Genomic DNA, 23,491 nt, shown 5'->3' on the forward strand with positions numbered 1-23,491 from the left:
TATGAAGCTTTTCAAGAACGGGGTCAAATATGTTCAATGACCTTTTGGTTACTTGACTTTGACAAATAGGTAAGTGTATTTTAGGATTATTTTAATACTAACACAAAACAATTTAATAAAAGAAATGAAAAACTAAAAATCTTCAGTTTTGGTACACTCAGAAAAAATATGCTCAAAAAAGTTATTAAAACTATACGATTATTGGAACTAAGTTTGTTACACATTTAGTTTTTCGAATTTAAAAAAGGGGAAATTTAATATTAAATTGAACAATGTATTCAATATTATTACTAATATCTAGGTGTAAGTAATAGTTGTACATAACTATACAACTATTGTATATTGTATATTGCATTGAAATGCATATGTGGATTTGGTGGATATAATATAAATAATTATATAAAACCTTATTAAAACGGGAAGAAATGACGATAGTAGAAAATAACAAAATATGCCTTAACCGCTATCTCGTCGTAGACAGAGACAACAGCTCCCTCTACGGTTCTCGTAGACGTAGACAATTCGATGAAGCTTCTACGCGAAAAGCTGTGATAAAGCAGAAATGAGTACATACATTTACAAAACAATAATAACACGTATATCTCTACTTGATACGAACAACATTTATATACGTACGCGTGATGCACCTTTGTAGAATAGATATAAAATATCATTTCTTCAGAGATGCGATGTTGATCATGGCAACAGGTTGATAGACTAAAAAGATGTTAATGCGAGCGCCATCTATTGGTGAAAGCAAGTAACTGGTTGTACTTACGTTAGATTTTCATGGCTCTTCCGTGTGGCGACTGTAGCGCCATAGCAGGCTTTTCAGCTGTAGTGCAGGTTATGTAGTTCTGATATCTGCGTATAGAGAGCAGCACTTTAATTTTATACCCTCTCAGTACGCAAATCATAAAATTATTTCGGACTCATTGGTGCCGTAGTAAATAAAAGATTAGATTAGATAATAAAATTCCTCGGCATATTATACAACGTGCATCGCGATATGACAGTGCTATAACTGCCCTATTTGTAGATAATATATCAATTTGCTTAGAAAAATTAGACATGCTAAGAAAGCTTTGAAGATTCAAAGAGGCAATCCAATTAGGTATCATACATTTAAAGCGTATCTACTTATGATGATTGATGACGTGTAGTCTCGTTTAAAATGGAATAGCATATAATTATGATTGATGATGTTTATGTAATAGGGAATATGCTTAAAATTTTAAATGGCCTAAAATATTTTTTTCTCGATACTTATTATCGTAATATTATAATGAAAAGGATTTTTTTTATTTACTTTACCTCTAAAACAATATTTAAAAAGTGCAAAATAAGGGAGCGAAATTCAAACTTCCAAAACGCGCCACCATTGATCGACCGAAATGTGACGTCATCTGACACGACATTGTATTTATTCATCACTCCACAGTAAACACTAAGGGTGCACTCACACACATCAGTCACCGTCACGGCACGTCACCGGACAGGATTAAAAAAAAATATGTATCAATAGTTCTAGTATGACTCTGTTCCCACACGACAGTCGCCGGCACGAAATCTATCAGTGACGTCCCCGGTCAGGCACGTCAAATAATCTTTCCATACATGTATCATACTTTTATCCCCACTCACCCGGTGCCGTCACGTCTCAGTTCAGTCAGCGTCGTGCTACCGTCAATTGCTACATGTTCTCTAGCGTGACACACGTCTAATCACTCACTAACCTGATGTATGTGTTCAATGATTCAGTCAAACCGGCGACGTGACTGACGGACAACATGACGGTGACTGGTGTTAGTGGATACGTACACAAACCGTCACCGATCAGTCATCGGTGACTTGACGGTGACTGATGTGTGTGAGTGCACCCTAAGGTAAACACCCACTGGACGTGTCATGTGACGTCACGTAAAGCGCGCGCAAAATGGCGGCGTTTGAACTGCTTAAATTTTTAAAAGTTTTAAATTTCATTTTTAAAAATATCGTAGAGTATTAATTTGAAGCCCATTAATATTTTTTTCTACGTTATAAAATAGTAAACTATTAATTTAAGAAAAAAAAAGAAAAACTTGAATATTCCCGATTAGAGCCACATTCACGCTCAAAAATAAATTGTGTAAAGCAATAGCAAAAGTGTCTGTCTACGTGTCTTTTAGTTAGAGTATAATTAATGTAGGTATAAAAATATACTTTAATATTATTAATAAATAATAATATTACTAACAAGAAATTGAAGGTGCTAATTTGAATTAATATTAATTTAAACAAAACCACTCGGATATTTTCGACGAGAAGGAGTCTTGGTCTAGTTGTTTAAAGTACGTCATCTACATAGGTAGATGAAATAAAATTATGCAAAATTCAAATAAAACAAACGCGATAAAGAACTTCATTCCAAAAATTTTTCAAATCGCCAACATCATACCTATTAGACCGGGAGATACTGACACAAAATTTCGAGTCATTTGTAACAGGATGGCGGTTCTACAGGGTTCTTAGTACGCAATGACAAAAAGAAAAATGATAGTGTGAACGCTGGTACTGGCGGCTTAGTCGCGTGGGCGTTAGTCGAACTCGTCGGAAAATAGCGAAAGTCAAACGATTTGTAACAGTATGGCACTTATTTTTCCTGTAAGTTTGAGAATCAACGAATATAAATACAAAATTTCAAAGATCTAGGTGTTGGAAATCTTCACTTATATAAATTAATAATAAATTTATTTTTCAAGTATGACAGCACTTTTTCCCCCTACTAGAAGTATGGCAATTATAATAATGGTCACATTTTATCAAATACTCTCCAAAAAGCCAAATGCAATACTGGTACAAAAAGATAGGCGAAATAAAAAAATTTTGCAGATTTTCGGCGGTATGGCGACCATTTGGAATCGTCCGAAAAGTATGGCATGGCGATTTTCGTAAATGGCTGCACGACGATGGTTACCTGTGCAAAAGTTAGCTTGGTACAAATGGTTGAATAATTGTTTTTTTTAAATCAACACATTCGCGTCGGTATGGCGGGCTGTAAGTCATACCGGAAAAGTATGGCATGACACTACCGCCTACTTCTTTTTTATGGGCTATCGGTAAATTCTAAAATTTTTGTGTTACAAATCGTTTGACTTTCGCTATTTTTCCGACGAGTTCGACTAACGCCCACGCGACTAACCCACCGGTACCAGCGTTCACACCATCATTTTTAGGGTTCCGTAGCCAAAATGGCAAAAACGGAACCCTTATAGTTTCGTCATGTCCGTCTGTCCGTCTGTCCGTCTGTCCGTCTGTCACAGCCGATTTACTCGGAAACTATAAGTACTACAGTGATGAAATTTGATGGGAATATGTGTTGTATGAACCGCTACAAAAATATGACACTAAATAGTAAAAAAAAGAATTGGGGGTGGGGCCCCCCATACATGTAACTGAGGGATGAAATTTTTTTTTTCGATGTACATACCCGTGTGGGGTATCAATGGAAAGGTCTTTTAAAATGATATAAAGTTTTCTAAAAAACATTTTTCTTAAAGTGAACGGTTTTTGAGATATCAGCTCTCAAAGTCGTAAAAAGTATGTCCCCCCCCCTCTATTTTTATAACTACGGGGTATAAAATTCTAAAAAAAATAGAGGTGATGCATGCTAATTAACTCTTTCAACGATTTTTGGTTTGATCAAAGTATCTCTTATAGTTTTTGAGATAGGTTGATTTAACTGTAATTTATTATATTTGCTGCTACGGAACCCTTTGTGCGCGAGCCCGACTCGCACTTGGCCGGTTTTATTCTTTTTGTCATTGCGTACTAAGACCCCTGTAGAACCGCCATCCTGTTACAAATGACTCGAAATTTTGTGTCAGTATCTCCCGGTCTATATTTAATAAATAGCACATTTAAATAATATGTAGTAATTGATAATATCAAATCTTATTTATTTTTTACTTTTCCGTTTTTGAACGCGGTCGTTTTTAATGTAGTTATGTGTATTTATTTAATACTTTTAGTGAATCAAAGTTACTTGCTACATTTCCATTAAGTCTTCGAGATCAGACAAAAATGCTCATAAAATAAAAAAATACTATTGGGCCTATCCGAATAAAATTTTTATGGGACCAATTCGATACCATTCCGCGCCAAACAAAAAAAGAATCACGTAAATCGATTCAACAACCTCGGACTAATCGGTGTACATACATAAAAAAGAACGTACCGGCCGAATTGATAACCTCCTCCTTTTTTTTTGAAGTCGGTTAAAAACGACGTGAGCTTCTCAATTCGTAGCATATGTTTATAGGGTACCGGACACATTTAATTGTTCCCAACATCAAAAAAGAAATAGGTACACAAAAAAATGGTTATACCAAAGAGTAAATTGCAATAGTGCAAACGCCATCTATGAGCATTTCTCGTTAACTGTTTAAAACGTTACGCCCTGTGGTTACGCTTAACTGTACCAGAGCCCAGAACTTAGTGGTTTGAAGTTTGTAATGTAGGTGGCGCTTGAACCAGAACGTATTAAAACGTAATATCTCATAATATATATAATTAATCTCGTGTCACAATGTTTGTCCTCAATGGACTTCTAAACCACTTAACCGATTATAATAACACCATGTGCAGTTCGATCCAACTTGAGGGATAGGATAGGTTTTATCCCGGAAATCCCACGGGAAAGGGGACTATGCGGGGTTTTCTCTGAAAACGCGGGCGAAGCCGCGGGCGGAAAGCTAGTCAATCTATAAATCTTTAAAATGAAAACGCATCGCCAAAAGTGTTGCCGAGAATTTATAGCACTAATAAATCGACTATTTTTTTGACTTTTTTGTTAAGGCACAATGGGAGGTTAATGTAGAGAGCTTAGGACATTATAGTTGGCTTAATGCTTTAAGGTGGAGAATAGACTTTAAATGGCAATAGGACAAAACTATACGTCTGCCGTGGCAGCTAGTATTAGAATTAAAAGGATAAGACAAGACATATCCTTGCAAAATGCCATAAAAATGGTCTATCTTGGCTGCGCATCACGTAAGAAACTTTTTTACGGATTCAAATTAAACTAAGCATACTTTCAGTCCATACTCTGAATTGAATACGGATATAAAATGTTAATATCTACTACTTTACATTGAAAGAACTCACTACATGCGTAATCATGCCAAATATCTTACTACCACGTTGGTTTTTATTAAACAAATAAAACACTTGAAAACTAATAAAAACAGAAGAAAACAAAGCATCAAATACAGTTGTAAATTGTAGTTTTTGCAAACTCTCCTACGAGCAATCCTATCCCGCTCCTTATAAGACGTAAAGCATGCCAAGTAACAATCAAATATAAGATTCATTGTATTACTAACTAATTTGCATATCTGGACATTTAAGTTTCCTCGAAAAAAAGAAATAATTAGGCGAAACTGCACGGAGCGAGCTGCGTAGCGGCGGCACACGCGCGTTTCCCAGCCGAGTCACGTGCCTACTGATTGAGCTGCTTTTCCTTGCTTTTCCGCGAGAATGCATCCCGGGGGTCAATCGCTCTGGGTGGCTCTGTCTATAATATCGTTTATGGTGCCCGCTGTGTGTGCACCTGCTTATTACTGACCATTGATATAGATAAATAACGGCAGATATGACATATACGAATAGTCTGATGCCTTCTTGATACGTACAACTTCGTACACAAATAATAACATATTTTTTATAATTTATATTTTGTAGGTATTGTTTGATGGAACTGCATTTTTTGAAATGAAACACAATTTATTATTAGTTAAAAGAACAAGATAATACCTTATTATAAACTGTCTTGTTGAGTTTGGGATATTAATGACAAAAAATATATCAAGAATTAGTATTATGTTTTTTCCTACCATAAAAATTCAATATGTTTTCAATATTTTAAATAAATAGTTATGAATTTGGGCAATAAATGTATGATATATTTATATTATGATTTTTATTATTGCTGTTTTGCTGACGCTACTTGAGGAAAATTTGTTTTTCCAACGTTTCCATGGTGATTATGCTCAACTCTTCGCACAACAATGTATCGTATTTTGCTATCTCGTTTCGCAACGGCAACCAAAACAGTGAATTGAAAATTCCTAAGGAAAATTCCATGTGATTTGTTTTTACAAGGCATGTACAAAATAATGTAAGAAATTCTTAGCATCGTATAGTCTGTCAGATATTGAATGAACCACGAAGAAGTAGTAAATAATGTTAGACAGATTGCAAATGGGCCAGAAATTTCTCAAGTACGATAATGCCCCTTCGCATTTCTGGACGACTGGTCTCGAAGAGCGATCTTCGAGACCACGATATTCAAGTTTTAGATTATCTTGCTTCTTTAAATCTATCGAATAGGTATTACATAGCATATATCACAACTCAGAGTTCTGAGATTTTCCGCTTTTAACAATGGAACAACAAGTGGATCAAATTCGTGTATATTGGTTACATACATGGTGAAGCTAATAAAAGAGTTTAAAAACAAGATACCTATATTTTACACTTAATGCTAAGGTAAAAATTATTGATTCCAAATATTATTAACTTTAGCTATAGCACAGGCTATAGATAGGTAGACGTCTAACCAGAAATTTTCTTTTTCGCTAACAATTTATAATGTCATTATAATTAATTGAGTATGATAAAGCGCGAGCGAGTACATTAACTACCTATAAAATGGTTGCAGTAGAATCTGCCCTAATTTTTAAGAAGCCTCGGGTTACATATGACCTAAATAGTCCAAACCATACCTAATGTTCAATGTACTAATTGAACACGGAACATTCGGACATGAGCAAATTTTAACCTGTACCTAATATTGTATTATGTTAAAATGTTTATGTTATATTTCAATTAATAACAGCTATATTAAGCATTTCTATTTCACTATGAATTTTCAACGATTTCGTAAATATTGTATTTATGAAATTCAGAAACATCGTAATGTTTTATAAACAGTATAGGATTAGAGGAATATTTCCATTCAAAACATAAATATTACTAATTGGGGCTTAAATTTATTACACCCACTTCCTGACATTACAAACAATGAAAAAATAACTGCCTATTTTTTATAATCAGTTTATAAAACATTTACTTTTAAAAATAAACGTCCATTAGAACTTAATTAAATAAAAACAAATATATATAACGACTTAAGCAAGCTTTTAATTGGTGGGTAATTAAAGTATTGAATGAAATAGGTAATAAAAAGATAATAAATGGGAACTAGAATAGGTACGATTTTTTTTAATTTAAATTCATGTTGTTATTATAGAAATGTTTACACGTGGAAAAACCGAAATTAAATTTTACCAGTGAAATCTGCATCGCTAACTAAAGAGCTAAATATATACGTAGATAGAAGTATAGACCAAAATACAGAAACAGTATATTTCACAATGGTGGTAAAATCCGGACGTTATACCAAACTACTCTTAACTATATTCTATATACTTTAACTATATTCTACGTAACTATAGGTTGTCTGGAAGAGATCGCTGTCTCAGCGATAAGCCCGCCTGTTGTGCTCAACTGTGTCTCTTTCTTTTATATATTTGATTTTGTATTTTTATGTCCTGGTGCACAATAAATTATTTTTGTTTGTTTGTTTGTTTGTTTGTTCTACGCTGAAAGATGGAATATCTCTCTCAACATTTATCCAACATGTGTTTTGATAACTGATTATTAATAGAATAAATAGTTTTTGTAAAATCTCATCAACAATTATTTAACAAAAACCTTCAAAAAAACGACATCATGAGTATAGGCAGGTAGGTAGGCAGTAGGAATTATTAAGGATTACTCAAACCGCTATAATGTGTGCTGTAGATAACTAAAATGTTTATCTCTACAGTTTGAAATCATGAGCATCATTTATTTTACTCACCCTTTGCTATAGAACTAAGCAATGAAGAATATAGTGCTACTTTCAGCTTTTTCTGTTCATTATAACACGTATAAAACAAGTACCTTTAAAACAAAGTCGCTTTCTCTGTCACTATATCCCCTGGTGCTCTTATCTTTAAAACTACGCAACGGATTATGATGATTATGTTTTTTTTAATAGTTAGAATGATTCTTGAGGTATGTTTTAGTATATATATTATATCATTTAATGGGTTTAGACAAAGCGGGCGAAGCCGCGGATGGGTCGCTAGTAAGTGATAAAAGAATCTGCACCGGATTACAATTAAGCTTTGTTTGTGTTTGTGTGTGCGTTTCGAGTCTTATTTTTTTATTTGTTTGTTGGAACTAGAAATAGCCTCGTGCTAAAGCGATTATAAGAGAAGTCTCGTACGGAATAAAAAAATGTTTGATTTCGAGTATATTGCTCCTTGTCAATTAAGTATTAGTATAGCTAATATAAATATTCAAGCAAAGCCACTTAGACGTGGGTTTTAGCATCATTATCTACACCTGTGAAAAGATTACAGTGGCGGGGCCAATTAGTTTATTTTCCATATTATTTGCGAACGTTTTCTCAATAACAAAGATCTCTGATATTTCAAAAAATATCGTTGTATTGTTATTTTTTTCGTACTTCGTTCTTTCGTTCGTTTGAACTGAATAGCTTTTACATGTTTATACATTTTATTAAAGAGCTCATTACGATCCTACTGATATTAAAATTACTTATAATCATTACATTACCCGTCTGAAGTAAAATTCAATAATAACTGATGTAATATGCCCAGGATAGATAATTTAAAATTATATGCCTTTGCATTGCTTGAGATAACATTACAAAATTTTATTTGCTTTCATTATACTACTTCTTTTGGTTTGAAATCTATACAAAGTTGCATTTTATTGATATTATCATTACTGCACACTTGTTGATGAAAGTGTAGGTATTTAAAGTAGTTCAGTATCTCCATAGTAAAGTTTTACAAGTTCAAGACTCTAACATTCACTTGCTAATGTCTTGTTATTGTTGATTCACTAACTTTGAAGAGGCTCAATCGACACGAGTTATTTGACCACGATTTGTTACAAACATTCCCCGTTTATATTAAATTTATTGATTGTTTACATATTTTAAATTGTTTTAGGTTTCCTATTATATTCAATATAAATATTAATAATTCTTAAGCATGTGGTAAACCACCAGGTTTATAAACAAGTAGGAAATAATTTACAGTTAAGGCGCTATCCAGCAATTTCGACTATGTTCAACCTCTATAAAGTCTGGTACAACATAAAGCACAATACCGAAAAAATATATAAAATAGGATGGTCTTTGATCTTTAATTGCACGCGAGGACTTTCTTCCAAAGTTAATAGATTTCTAGAAAAAAAATGTGCCGTGGTCATCGATTTTTCCGCAAATACTCTATAAACATCGTAACCTGCTGAAAATTTTATGTTTAATAAATTATCAGTTACACAACAGTCCCTGACGAGGATTTTTTGTTTCACTGATTAGTATCTTTTTAAATACAAAATGCGAGGAAAAAAGAAGGTGCAGGGGGAGAGGCTTGAGATCCATCCATATCCTGAAGGTTATTAGCGCATGCCTTAAGTATACTTATTTTTGCAAATTTATGATAAAACAAACAATCTTTATCATTATTTTCAATAAGCACAAGCTAGTTTAAATTTCTTTACTTTTTTAATTTAATATCTCTGTTGCAAATCACCTTAATTACTTAAAACTTTGTACACTTACCTACTTGTTATTATGCGGCAAGGATTCGAATTTTGTATTCACTTTCAGCAATAAGTACCTATAGTATTTATTATTACTTCCATATTGCAATGTAACACTACACACTAGCAGGTTTAATATGAAACTGTTTATTTGTAGAACACAACTCCGCGGTTTAATTAAAACTGCTACTCGGCAAAATCAATATTTTTGCAATTGTCAATACGACAGTGCATACAGTAAATAATAAATATCGTAAAATCATCAATATGGCTACTATTTTACAATGTTTTAAGCGAAAATACAATATCTTATTTCATAGTTTGTCTTCTAAATGAAATTAAAGTTTAGAGAACAAAATGCACTCTCCCAAATACATTTTGGCACAAATTTGACAAAACTTTATCTAATTCTAGAATAAATGAGTAGGTTGTATTGTTTCACTATTATTCTAAATGGTATTCCTTCTTTGCGTTGCTAACACATTACATGCCATTATGAGTAAATAAACAAACAAATAACAATAATAAAAACATACCGTACATTGCTCCAGCATTATTCACATATGTCCAACAATATTCACACTTCAGTCCACAGTCCACTTTATCTTTTCACAAACCTGAAATACACAAAATGATTATCAGAATACACTGAAATGATCACGGAGCTTCACTTATTATGCACTTGAAGAAGATAAAGAGCTTTGGAGTGCCCAGTTAAAGCTGTTTCTATCACAAATGGAGGGAAAATGCACAAACAGCAGCTCGTTCCGTACTGACTAAGGGCATAGATTTTCGATTTCACTGCGCAGTTAAAGGGCGCGCCTTTGACCCGATATACATGAAACCTAAAATTAAACACTTGTTTCCTTAAAATAATCATTCAGATCAACAAAACATGCAGCAATTAAAAAAAAAAATCACTTATCGGACTTCAAAACACTAACTTTCAAAAAATGTGCCTTATTTAAATAAGTAATCTATAAAAAGGAATCTCAAAACATCATAACTCATCTAGAAACTTTTAAATGGAATATTTTATATGCAAATTAAAACATCAATACAAAATAAATAGACCTCCATGATAGCTGCGCAACATGTGTCACGCTTACATCCATATTACCCCAAACGCGAATCAGAATCCTTCATTTTTATGACGATTGCCTTGTTTTGATATATATTTACCTTAACTGGCTCGACACCACGCGGAAGTAAGATCCTTCACGCGAAATTAAGACTTAAACCCGGGGAAATGACAGAGGCATATCACGTACACGTGAACCGTATCGATTGTATTTTTACTGGGCCCGGGTACCTAGGCGATCTGAATTTATGCCTGCTGTAAAGTGACCCAAAGACTCTGTAATCCTGAATACGGTTTTGAGTTCAACGCCATCTGTCAGATGGTTCACGAAATATATGCGTGCATCTAGAAATTCACGAGGAAATTGTTTTGCTTGCAATTTCGTAGATAGAGTCAGTAGGCCCAAATTTAAACAGACTATGATTAAAAAAAGCGATGAATATAATGCTTCTAGCGTTAAAATATTATGTCAATTATGAGTAATGGTATTATTTAATATCTTCGAAATACATTTCAACTGTTTTCTCAAATCGTAATAATATTCTAGAACCGTACATATTTAAGATATTTGATCAGGGGATAAATCTTTGTCTTTCTAGACTTATTTATACTTTATATTTAAGTACTATCCAATACTATATTACAGGAAATAATAAAGAAAAATGGTTAAGATACAGAGAATGTAGTACGTACTGCTACGAGATGCTAATTTCGTTTTATTATGCCAACACAAAAACTTCGAATATAATATTTCGAATATATAGTATTTTTCACACATGAATAAAAATTAATTGAATAAGTAAATAATACGATACCTTCTAATCTCTTCAGTAATTGCATATTTTTTAAAGTAATGCCATTTGCTACTCGACGCTAGATGGAGCTAGTTGTGCTAAATAGCAAATGTTTCGAACGTAAATTTTCCTATATAAACACAGTATGAGAAATAGTATGAGATAAAAATGATATTATCTTTAAACGTCAAAAAACTTACGCATTTCGGATATTTTTTTAACTCTGCGCCGTGCGATGATAAAATCTTTTCTCTTTTTATAACGGTAAACTCAAACACCACTACCACCCCCCATTGCATGATATAGGCATGCCTATACAATCAGCATGTGAGACAATTATTAACGATTAATTTGATTATATTTTTCAGTTTTTCTATTTTAATCTACTGTAGACTAAACTGGAATTGAATCCACATATTATACATACATATCTCGATAGAACTAATATATAAAATATAAACTTATGAAAAGTGAACGAAATAGTTTAATATTTATAAATGTTTACAAAAGAATACACAGTGGAATTGACAGAAGTGATGTAACTTGTATATAAGTGATAGTAAAATGTAAGGGAAATATTGTGCTGTGAAAATATGTGTATAGTGAAAATGTGCGGTAGTTTGTGGGATTGTCTATGAAGACACGACAATGCTCAGTCGGTGGAAGAGCAAAGACAAGTCGGAGAAATCCGGCAAGTCTTCCAGTGGCAAGAAGAAACGGAAAGGGCGGGAAGCCGGTAAGTTTGTAGTACTTGTGTCTCTGTTGTCATAGAGATTAGTTCGTATGAGTAGGTATCTATACGTTAAGTTAAAATGCATTGGGAAGTTTAAATGCAGACTGAGCAAAAAAACCGCTCTTAATCGAGTAGTGGTTATTGTAAACGCTACAGAATGCTCGTTAGGTCCAAGAAGAGTTTTTTCTTGAGCGGTATTGGCTATCACTGAAAGATCAAAGTGAATTTGTGTCATACATGTCATGTTACAATATGACCACAACGCACTGTGGCAATGTAGTTACAGTGTTATCATTTACATGTCCGAAAAATCATTGAAATTCAAGTCATCAAATCATGCTGAATTTTAGATATGGGGTAACATAATTTCAGATAAAATTATTTATAGAAAAAATTATATTATGTGTGCTTTTCACTATTTTGTAAAAAGGTGCTCAATTCAGCTGGAAAATATATAAAATAAAGGAAATATTGCAACCTAAATTACATATTATAATAAAAATATACTTAGCATAAAAAATATAATAAGTACATATACGTATTTTGTCAAAATGTTTCAACCCCTTTTTTCAAGACAGCAGAAAGTGCACATTTCGGTTGTTAGTTAGAATTACTTTTTTTTAATCTACTACCTATTTCTACCCCCTACATATACATATTAAAATTTAGCTGATTCGGATCAAATGCACTGAAATAAGAGGACTATAAAGGGGAAGGGCAATATAGAAATTCGTGGATGATAAGGTTTAAAATTTATCAGTTTTAACTGTCAGAATTTTTTTATTGTTTTTATAGGTATTTTGATTTCCGTGTTATTATATAATATGTATTAATATCTGCTTAATTGGCATAAATGGGATTGTACAAACATGAAACATATTCCAGAAAATGCATATTAAATATTGTAGGTAAAAATGCATTTTTTAACACTATTATGTAGTGCAAGACTAATAATTGGTTCTATTTCCCTTTGTGAGGATTGTCATAGTATAGGTAATATTGTGTGAAATAAGTTGCAATTCCATTAAAAAGAATTTTGTAATTAAATGTATGTGGGATGAGTTTTACAGTAAAAGTTATATAACTTTTACTGTAACTGTGTATATCGGTTGACCTTTTCAAATAGATGCGATGTTGATCGCAAATCATTCGAATAATTGATAATAAGGGTAAATGCTAGACTACACTGAGATAAACCTCTAATAGGAGACATTATCTAGTAGTTACCGATCTAAGTAATATAAGTATGTAGTTATATTATCTAGTAATAGGTACCTACCTATGTTTGTGAGTAAAGTATAATGTACCTACTGACAACTGAATATAATATGTATAATATAAATTAATTTTGTATTCACAAAATAAGAGCGTGTGTATTAGAGTTGTAAAAAAAATCCTTTTTATTTCATTGAGAAATTATAATTGAGAATAAATTATAATCGATTATCTTTCGATTCTGAATAACTTATAATTATAGCATGCGCAACCTATTTTTTTTAGTCATCCAAATGCTATTCCGAATCGAATGACATCTCAATCATAATTTTCGAAAAAAGTTATGCAAATAGGAATTTGTTTGCTACATATTTTATACGTAATATTTTAAACTATGATTGATTAACTTTATACCCTTTGTTTCAGAAGAAGACTGGCAAGGAGATGGAAGAATTGATGGTGAGTTGTTACTATAAGATTTAAAAAAAAATTACTTTAGTTGTTATGTATTTCGTAAAATTTTATAAGCAATCACGGCTGCTAGGAATTAGCGATAAATTATATTTAATTTTAAGTGAATGACGTATCTTCTTATAGGTTAAGTATGAATACTATAGCCCAAAAGATACAAGGCTATCATGAACTTCCTTCCAGGCTCGGGCATCACTGATTTGTATTGGTAATGTGTTATGTGAGAGATAGAGTGTGTGATATTCCAGTATAATTCGAGGAAATTATATTTTAATATAATTTCGCCACTATCATATTTAAAACAAGGTTAATCGAGAGCAATTGTAAATCCAAAAATGAATTTATTCAACAAAACTCTGATTGTTTGAAATATATTTTTCCGGAACTTTGTTTTTGTATCATTGTATTAAAAAGAATTGTTTATTTTTTTTGAAAGTATTGACTTTTATATAAGACTAGCTTTCCACCCGCAGCATCGCCCGCGCAGTCAAAGAAAAACCCGCACAGTGCCGTTCCCGTGGGATTTCCGGGATAAAACCTATCCTACGTCCTTTCTCGGGTATCAAAATATCTCTATACCAAATTTCATGCAAATTGGTTCAGTAGTTAAGGCGTGATTGAGTAACAGACAGACAGACAGAGTTACTTTCGCAATTATAATATTAGTATGGATTCTGTATCTTCATGTCATCCCGCCCGCTCATAACCTTAAATTTAAATTTTAAATTAATTATCATATTATGTGTCTTAAAATTTGTCTTATCGTATAGGAGCTACCAACGTTGACAAGAGAGCATTTTAGTATAGTTGGTTCTTTGATATACTGTTCCTCTTGCTATTTCGGTTAGAGTCCGGGCTGTCTGGCTGGTCGCAGTGGTTGCGTTTAGTAGTGCGCATCTCATCTGCACAGGATAATTTCCCTAATTTGAAGTCATTTTTTAACGCGTAATTTTTAATATTTTACCTTTAGATAGATCCATCAGACATAATTTTTTTATTGCAAGACGTTTTTTTCGTTGTTAAATAGGTGCCAGACGCAATTTTTAATTTCGTTTTTATAAAAAATTCAAATTATTTTAGAATGTCTGTAAATTTCATATTATGTTCTTCAAACATAATATAATCTAAAATTAATTAGCCAGACGCTAATTCGATTGTTAAGTATTAAATAATGTGTATAAATAAAAAAAAGTAATGAAGCATGCAGCTCATCAGCTAGTGTATTTTAACTATGCGACAGGAAATAATTGCAAGAATACAATATTATTTACACTTGTTCTTATAAATAAAAGCTAAAATGAAAAAAAAAACATAAAAGTGAAAAATAAATTAAAGTTTTATAAATTAAATTACCATACATTGAAAAGAATGGAATAAAAACTATATCAATGAAGGTTAAACAATTACATTGTTAAATTTAAAAAGCCATCTTCATAATCATCATCATCATCATCTTTCCTCACACTGTCAGAATTATTTATGTTATCGTCTAAGGAATTGTTATTGTTTTCCAATATTCCATCATCTGTAAACAACTAGAAAGTTTGTTTCAATATTGATGTACACACGTACACACACACAACACACACACACCACACCACACACGACACACACACGTGAACACACACACACACGCATGTTTAAGTTTGTATTGAATTTAACTAAAGTAGTTAGCATGAATTTATATAGGTAGGTATACTAGCGGTCCGCCCCGGCTTCGCCCGTGGTACCTACATGTATAAACTATCCTATCCTATCTCTCAAGTTGAATCGAACTGCACATGGTGTGCGAATTCTATTATAATCGGTTAAGTGGTTTAGGAGTCCATTGAGGACAAACATTATGACACGAGATTTATGTATATATATTAAGAATTAAGATTAATGAATTAATATTGTTATCATCATCACTACATAGTATAAAAAAAAGTCGCTTTCTCTGTCCCTATGTCTCTTTAAATCTTTGAAACTACGCAACGGATTTTGATGTGGTTTTTTTAAATAGATAGAGTGATTCAATTGGGAGGTTTATATGTATTATAACATCCATTAAATAGTGGAGAAGTACCTACTGTTATTTTTGAGGTTTCTAATGTGATTACGTAAATAATTACAATTTTTCCACTTACAGTGCAAACGGAGGCACCCTACGAGTTTTATCAAAATACTTAATGTACTAACTACATTGAAAAGGTCTACAGAAAAGTCCGTGATGGTATACGTCTATCTCTTATGGATAACCCACAATAACTTTTTTTATCATTTACTTTTTACGACAAATAATGGCTAATTTTCGAAGCGATTTTAACCAATACAGCATTAATCCTTAACCAATTAAAGACCTTGAATACATTGTTCATTTAATATAGATCTATATGGCCTTTTACACATGGATTTAAGTGAATATTTTCGAAGATATTACAGATTTAAAAATTGCGGGACGTAGCGTTTGCGGCGGTACCAGCCGGCCGCCCGGCTATATCTACACTAATATTATAAAGAGGAAAGATTTGTTTGTTTGTTTGTTTGATTGTAATGAATAGGCTCATAAACTACTGGACCAATTTTAAAAATTCTTTCACCATTCGAAAGCTACATTATCCACGAGTAACATAGGCTAGGTTTTATCCCGGAAATCCCACGGGAACGGGAACTATGCGGGTTTTTCTTTGAAAACGCGGGCGAAGCCGCAGGCGGAAAGCTATGTTTTTATATTCAACGTTCACAGTTTTTCTGTAGTGTATTTAGCGATTATTGCACCCGTGCGAAGCCAGGGCCGGGCGGGTCGCTAGTTAATATTAGATATATATTAGAAAATTTAACTTGTATTGGCAACACTGTATTTTGTTTGTGGTTCTTTTTCTTCTTGTACGCGGTGTGTAATGTGTGGTATTAGGCAATGTGCTATTGGAAACAATATACATAAGTTTATGTAATCGCTGTTTTCATTTAAACCCATAACTTAATAGATAAGTAATAAAAAAATTGTTTTGTATAGATTGTTGATGTACCCTAATAGTTTAGTTTTTAGAAGGTACTTGTTCCCACAACACAGGGAATCCTAGAGTAGGAACAATTCAATTTCTATGCATCTTAGGTATATTTTCGAAAAAAAGAAGTTATTTTTTATTGTTATTTAATTTTCGCGGCCGACCCTTTCTATCTCTCTTGCACTTTAAACTATCTCTCCATATACACAATCATCAAATTGTTATACTTACCTACTTTCACTACGTTTTTATTTGTACATATTTAATACTTAACAATCGAATTAGCGTCTGGCTAATTAATTTTAGATTATATTATGTTTGAAGAACATAATATGAAATTTACAGACATTCTAAAATAATTTGAATTTTTTATAAAAACGAAATTAAAAATTGCGTCTGGCACCTATTTAACAACGAAAAAAACGTCTTGCAATAAAAAAATTATGATTGATGGATCTATCTAAAGGCAAAAGTTTAAAAATTACGCGTTAAAAAATGACTTTAAATTAAGGATAATTTCCTGTGCAGATAAGATGCGCACTACTGAACGCAACCACTCCGGCCAGCCAGACTGCGCGGACTCTAACCGAAATAGCTAGAGGAACAATATATCAAAAAACCAGCTATACTAAAATGACTTCTTTTTCAACGTTAATAGCTCCCGTACCATTATCAGAAATTTGAATTGCTACAATTAATTCCCAACAAATGAAATAAATATACGTACTTAAACGAAGAGATTAAACCATAGAAACATAACTTCATAACGAGTACGTGTGTGTCTATTGAATTCGTGAGCAGCTTACTAACAAGGTATGAAACTATGACCAAAGCCTATTGAAATTTGTATATTTTGCACCAGTTTGCACCCATCCCGGTAAATTCTGTTGCACGTGTATTCATTGAGCTCAAAATCCCGGGATCGGCTGGAATCAGACCCCAGGTATCAGGATATTATACATTTCGATGTTCAAAACAATACACAGATCGGCCTTTCATCAAATTTGAGCTCTAGCTTTTGATACTGACGTGAATGTCGCGCTCGGTGCGGTCGAGAAATCATAGACAGGCTTTGGGAATCACTGTAACATGTGTGTGTGTGTGTTTGTTTGTACTATACACAAAGCTTGATGGACATTGCGGTGCAGTATATATATGAATAATGATGTCGTCGCAATGTCCAATTAATTAGGAATAGCCGGCCGAGTGGTTCACAAAACGATTAGGTCCTTTATGGCACGACAGCCTTTGTATATGTTTTGGAAACCTGTACTAATTAATCCATAACCAATTAAATGAACGTTATTGTTTGCTCTGCTCTATTCATTTTGTAATACTCCATTTCTGAATATGTTTCTTATAATAATGGGTCATCTGCGATGTGCCAGAAAATAATAATGTCATCTTAAGACAAGAGTAGGGTAGTTGGGTATTAATTTTAATAAAACTTCTGTAATCTAAATTATCCCTACAATACTATAAAAGGATTATCCTGTATATTGATTACGTCATCTAACGTACACACATCTATCCGAAATCTACCCAAGATTTTCCTCAAGAATTCCTTGACCAAATGTACGCAAACGCCAACAATGAATATACGTTCACTACATTTCTCCTGTTTGGAAATATCTCTCTAGAATTTAAACCGTGTATTGTGCCGTTGCCGATATCGACAGCTTACTTGTTGCACTGACAGCTGAACCGTGGAAATCTGCTATACAACATGACGTGATACTGACAGGATTCTGTTGCAACAAATTGAAATTCGGTAAAATTGAATTGGACGTTCCACGTGCGAGGGTTTTTGCCTTGTTTCAATGTATGCGGTAGATACAGGTCGTAGTTTGTTACATGGATTCTATTTTCTGAAGATTAATGTGAGATAGTTTTCGGTTTTACAAAAGGAATATTCGTATGAAATATACGTGAATAAACTCCATTGTGATTGTAAAGCGGTCTTAAAATACCTTACCTTAAGTTTTCGGAATTTATTCAAATTAATGGTCTTCTTCCATAATTTACTGAAAAGCAAAGCGATCGCGACCCTAATACTTCCATCGTATTGATACAAAATGTACACGTTTATTAAATCTAAGTATTTATTAATAATTTTCCAGCCGTTTCTTGAAATTTCATTCGTATTCCGATGGCTTTCAGTGGAAAATATAAATTAATTTATTTAACTAGACCAATATTGCATCTTAGAAGAGAATCTTAATAAAACGCAATGTCAACATATTTTTAATATAATTACGATTTTCTCTTATAAACAACCGTTTCAAGTTCATATTTAAGAAGGATGCTCACTTAAGTGTTTTGTTTTTCTATCATCGATTTTTTTTAATGTGAGTTTGTACGTACTATTTTTATAAGAAAATAATACCTACTTGCCATTATTTACGACTAACTGAGAATATTAAGTACTCTCGAAAGTTCGAAACGTATTCACTTAAATTGTTTTCAATACCCTAAGGCCGCCTGTCCATCTGCAAGAAAACTTCCGCAAGAAATGTCCGACAGTCTGTCTGACAGCAACTTGCAAGTCTACTTACAGCTGGAAACGTGACCTAATAGGAGGCCCGTATCCCAGCAGTGGCAACGTGTATAGGCTGATGATGATGATAATGGTTTCAATAATTTTACTTCGTTAATTATTGTGCTTAACTGTTCTTATATAAAAATAAATGATAATATACTCCGTTATATACTCCGTAATATACTCCGTTAACACCCCCTCCCCCTCCTTCCACAACATGAGATTTACAGAGATTTTACTCGAATCCCACCCCCATTGAATGCTTCACATTATCACACAACAATTAACCCATTGAGCCCCGAACGGCCCGATCGGTCCACGACACAATATATTTTCTATTGTGTCTGTGGTTCCGGGGCCTGAGTTATGAATGGATGCCGCCTGAGAAAAAGGTGATCAGAAATTTTTTGAATATGCCCATTTACTTCTAATACTTTACGATCGTACAAAAAATGACTACTTGAAAAAAATATCAACCAAAAAGAAAAAACTACTTTAGATTAAAAAAATATTTACTTCAATGAAAATCATATAGCAATAACGTAACTTAATTAATTCAACTGTAAGCTATCTCCTATTCAAAGATTTTAACATTCCATCAAACATAATATGACACCAAAAAAGCATATTCCAATACTAAAAATATTACGAGTCACATAAGCAAAGGTACTAATTAATCAATAACATAATTATTACCTATACCTACCATGTAAAACCTCATATTCTGATAATGCATGAAATATTAACAAGTTCAATAACGCTATCGTAGCGGTGGAAATATTATTTATCAGTTACCAATAAATGCATTGCACCACTTCTTCACTTTGCACATCTACAAAAAAAATCCATATATTTCATAAAACTCCAAAAAAGAGAACAATAAAAATACAGTCTAATTGAGAACCTCCGCATTTATTTGATGTCAGTTGAAAAAAGGAGTCCATCGAGACCTAAATTTCCGGCGCTCGAAGTTATTAACACAGTAACTATCACCTAAGCTATAAAAAAATATAATAGAAATATATTAAAAATATATTACCTAAGACTAATAGCAATAGATAAAACCTGGGGCACAGTTGGGATTTTATAAGGAGAAAAAAGAGCTTACCAATAATTGATGCTTAGCGTTTGCTGCAATTGATAACGCTAAATTACCAAGAAGCCTATTATACCGAGGCTAATACCTGTAATCAAGAACCCAGTTCATTTTGTGGGACGGAGATTATGCAGCAACCCTGCATTGTCTGTTTAAAACATATTACATGTTCTACAGGGAATTATCTAGCTACTCGGGTATTAACTTTCTGACACTTCATAATATCTCTGGGAAGGCTATAGGCTATAAGGCTATAATTCATAATATTCTAGCTTGCCAGAGTTATGAAATTATATTTAACAAGTTGGTCAGTCTTATTTGCATATGCATTATTTGAAGTAGACGTGTATATTGTATAACTCCATTAACAATTATTCTAATGTTATGTATTATGTATTTCAAAAAACCTATAAAAAAATAACAGTTAAAGTGTCATAATATAACATACACCAATTAAATAAAAAGATAATAAGATTTGAAAGAAACATATGAGGAAGAAGTAAGTTCATATTTGGTAAGAAATAATAACGCATAATTTATAATTTAATAGGATTCTATCGAATCAAAGAAAAACACATTCTGAATTTTAGCATGAAACAACTGCAACACGTAGAGCTAATAAGCATGTATGAAATTTTATGGAATTGACTCTCCTATAAAACTTTAAAAATGACGTTAATTACAATCATAATATAATTTGTAACATCCATGCACAAGGCAGTGCAGGCAACTTAACAGCTTACAGTAAACAGGATTGCACCAAAAATATATTTTAAATTAAGCACTAAGGTGAACTAATTCGTGAAACACAGAAATCTCACCGAAATAAATTGTCAAAAGATATATCTTATGAAGTTGTTGAATGTACGTACACCATACAGAGCGCTCTTAATTTATAGAATGGTATATTTGATAATTTATTATTTCATGTCTGATTCTCTGAATTTGTTTGTGTTTAGACTAAAATGTAGATGTGGCTACATTATATAGAAAAGGAAAGCTATGATCAATGAAAGATTATGATTGCGTTTAAGTCTTATCCTACGAATTTAAACGTTTCCCTACTTTTGGAAATAACAATATTGGAAGTATTAAACATGGTTTTATTCCAAACAACATCAAATTAGCAGAAAAAAAATAACATAAAGCCACTGGACTGTAATCGTCATCAAAGGTTAATATCTATAAGAATAACTGTACTAATAACTAAAATTAACAGCATCATATGCTTGCTATGCTATGAAAAAGCTTTAAAAACACAACTCTATAGAGACTCTTACATAACATGGAATACACAATGTCGAAATTTTTACATAAAACACCAATGAACAATCATGTTGTCATTTTGTAAAGCTGAAATTCTTCAAATATTACATTTCAAAAAGTTACAAATTTGGTGATAAACAAGTCATGTTTGACATACAATATATACAATACGTAGGCGACTGCCAAGGCGAATGCCAATGTAGATAACATATGAACATGAAAGAGGCTTTTGGGAGGACCGAATTTTAAATTTACAATAATACCAGTTGTAAAAACTCAAAACTCAAAAAACTCAAACATTTATTTATTCAAATAGACTTCTTTTATGGTTAGGGAGCCAGGTGCAAATTTGGTTAACTATTTCCTCTCAAGAGATAATTCGTCAGACGCATGAGAGTATAGTATTATAAAGCCTCGTGAACGTCAGCTGGCGCTCGGTTGGGGGGGTGACCGGTTGTAGCCTCCCAAGCACATAGGGAAAAAAATACATTCATTCATTCATTTCCTCTCAGCTAAAAATTTGTCAAATTGTAGCTAACCCAATATCTCAACGAAAAAAAATAGTCAGCTGGTTACAACATGGTGTATTATACGTCAGCTGGTGTCTCGAACATGAAAGTTAAATTTAAAGAAAAATTTATTTTCCGTTATTTCCTCTAAAACAAAAATTTACCTGATGATAGCTTATATGTAACTGTGGATAATTATATATGTCAGCTGGCTGTATCTTGGTGGAAAAACCGTCAGCTCATACGGGAGGCTACAACCGCTCTTCCCCCCAACCGAGCTCCAGCTGACGTTCACGTGGCTTCATAATACTATACTTTGATGCATTTTACTAATTACCGCTTGAGAGGAACTTGGTCATAAAATCTGCTGCTGGCTCCCGGACCATTAGAAGCACTTTCGAATCGTCAATACATATTTTTAACAACTGTGTTTAACAATTACCGCCATTCGGAAAGCAGTATCTATGGAGAAGAACTGGCAAGAAACTCCATAGTTGCTCTTTTAAAATCATGTCACTATTACAATTTCATTTTACATAATATGTAACTTAAATCTAACTACATAATAATATATCATAATATGCTAAAGAACTGTCCTGTGGTTACGCGACAACCCTCCATGGATTTTCATCTTCCATGTATTCCTTAACGCTGTAATCATAGGCTCTCTGAACTAATACTACTGAGAGCCTTCTCGTGGTCATTGGAACACGAATTTGGAAGCTGTCAACAATGTCTTGGAGGGCTGTGCATTTGTTTTGGCTGTCCATATATTGAGTATGGAGTTCAGCTAGCTCGGCCTTCAGTCTTGTGTTCTTTTTTATTATTTTCTGGATTTCAACTTAATGTTCCTCTCTCTCCAGCAAGAGTTGTTCACACAGGGATTGTGAAGCCTTTAATTGCTGTAATGTGACCTTTAGTTTGTTTTCCATGTCTTTGGCTACTGCCTTGCGGGTCAGCATTTTGGAGTTTTAGTTCTTGAAACAGCTGAAATAGATGTTAAAAAATTGTATTTATGATGCAATTATACTAAAATTTACGTGTGTTAGATCTTACATATAGATGAAAAATAGTAGTAAAAGGTAGTCGGTAAGTAAGGCATTGGGTTACGTATAAAGCTGATTTCAAACC

At 32.9% G+C, this 23,491-nt stretch overlaps 1 protein-coding gene across 6 annotated transcripts in view; it reads left to right on the forward strand.

Moving 5' to 3' along the window:
• Positions 1–23,491, forward strand: part of LOC149911145 (coiled-coil domain-containing protein AGAP005037) — a 153,702-nt gene that overhangs the window by 64,554 nt on the left and 65,657 nt on the right. For 5 of the 6 annotated variants that reach the window (XR_016456848.1, XM_090103376.1, XM_090103395.1 and 2 more), the window contains exon 3: positions 13,916–13,948. Coding sequence is in view for 5 of the 6 variants with exons in the window: in XM_090103376.1 (XP_089959502.1) it covers positions 13,916–13,948 (33 nt within the window). In the remaining variant the exon portion in view is untranslated. The remainder of the gene's footprint in view (positions 1–13,915; positions 13,949–23,491) is intronic. The other variant, XM_090103382.1, reaches the window with a different exon arrangement.

The sequence above is a fragment of the Colias eurytheme genome, chromosome 1 (assembly GCF_061535395.1).
Source record: "Colias eurytheme isolate Ceu_HAF_F1 chromosome 1, ilColEury1 Martin Lab GWU primary, whole genome shotgun sequence".
In the NCBI taxonomy this organism is placed as follows: domain Eukaryota; kingdom Metazoa; phylum Arthropoda; class Insecta; order Lepidoptera; family Pieridae; genus Colias; species Colias eurytheme.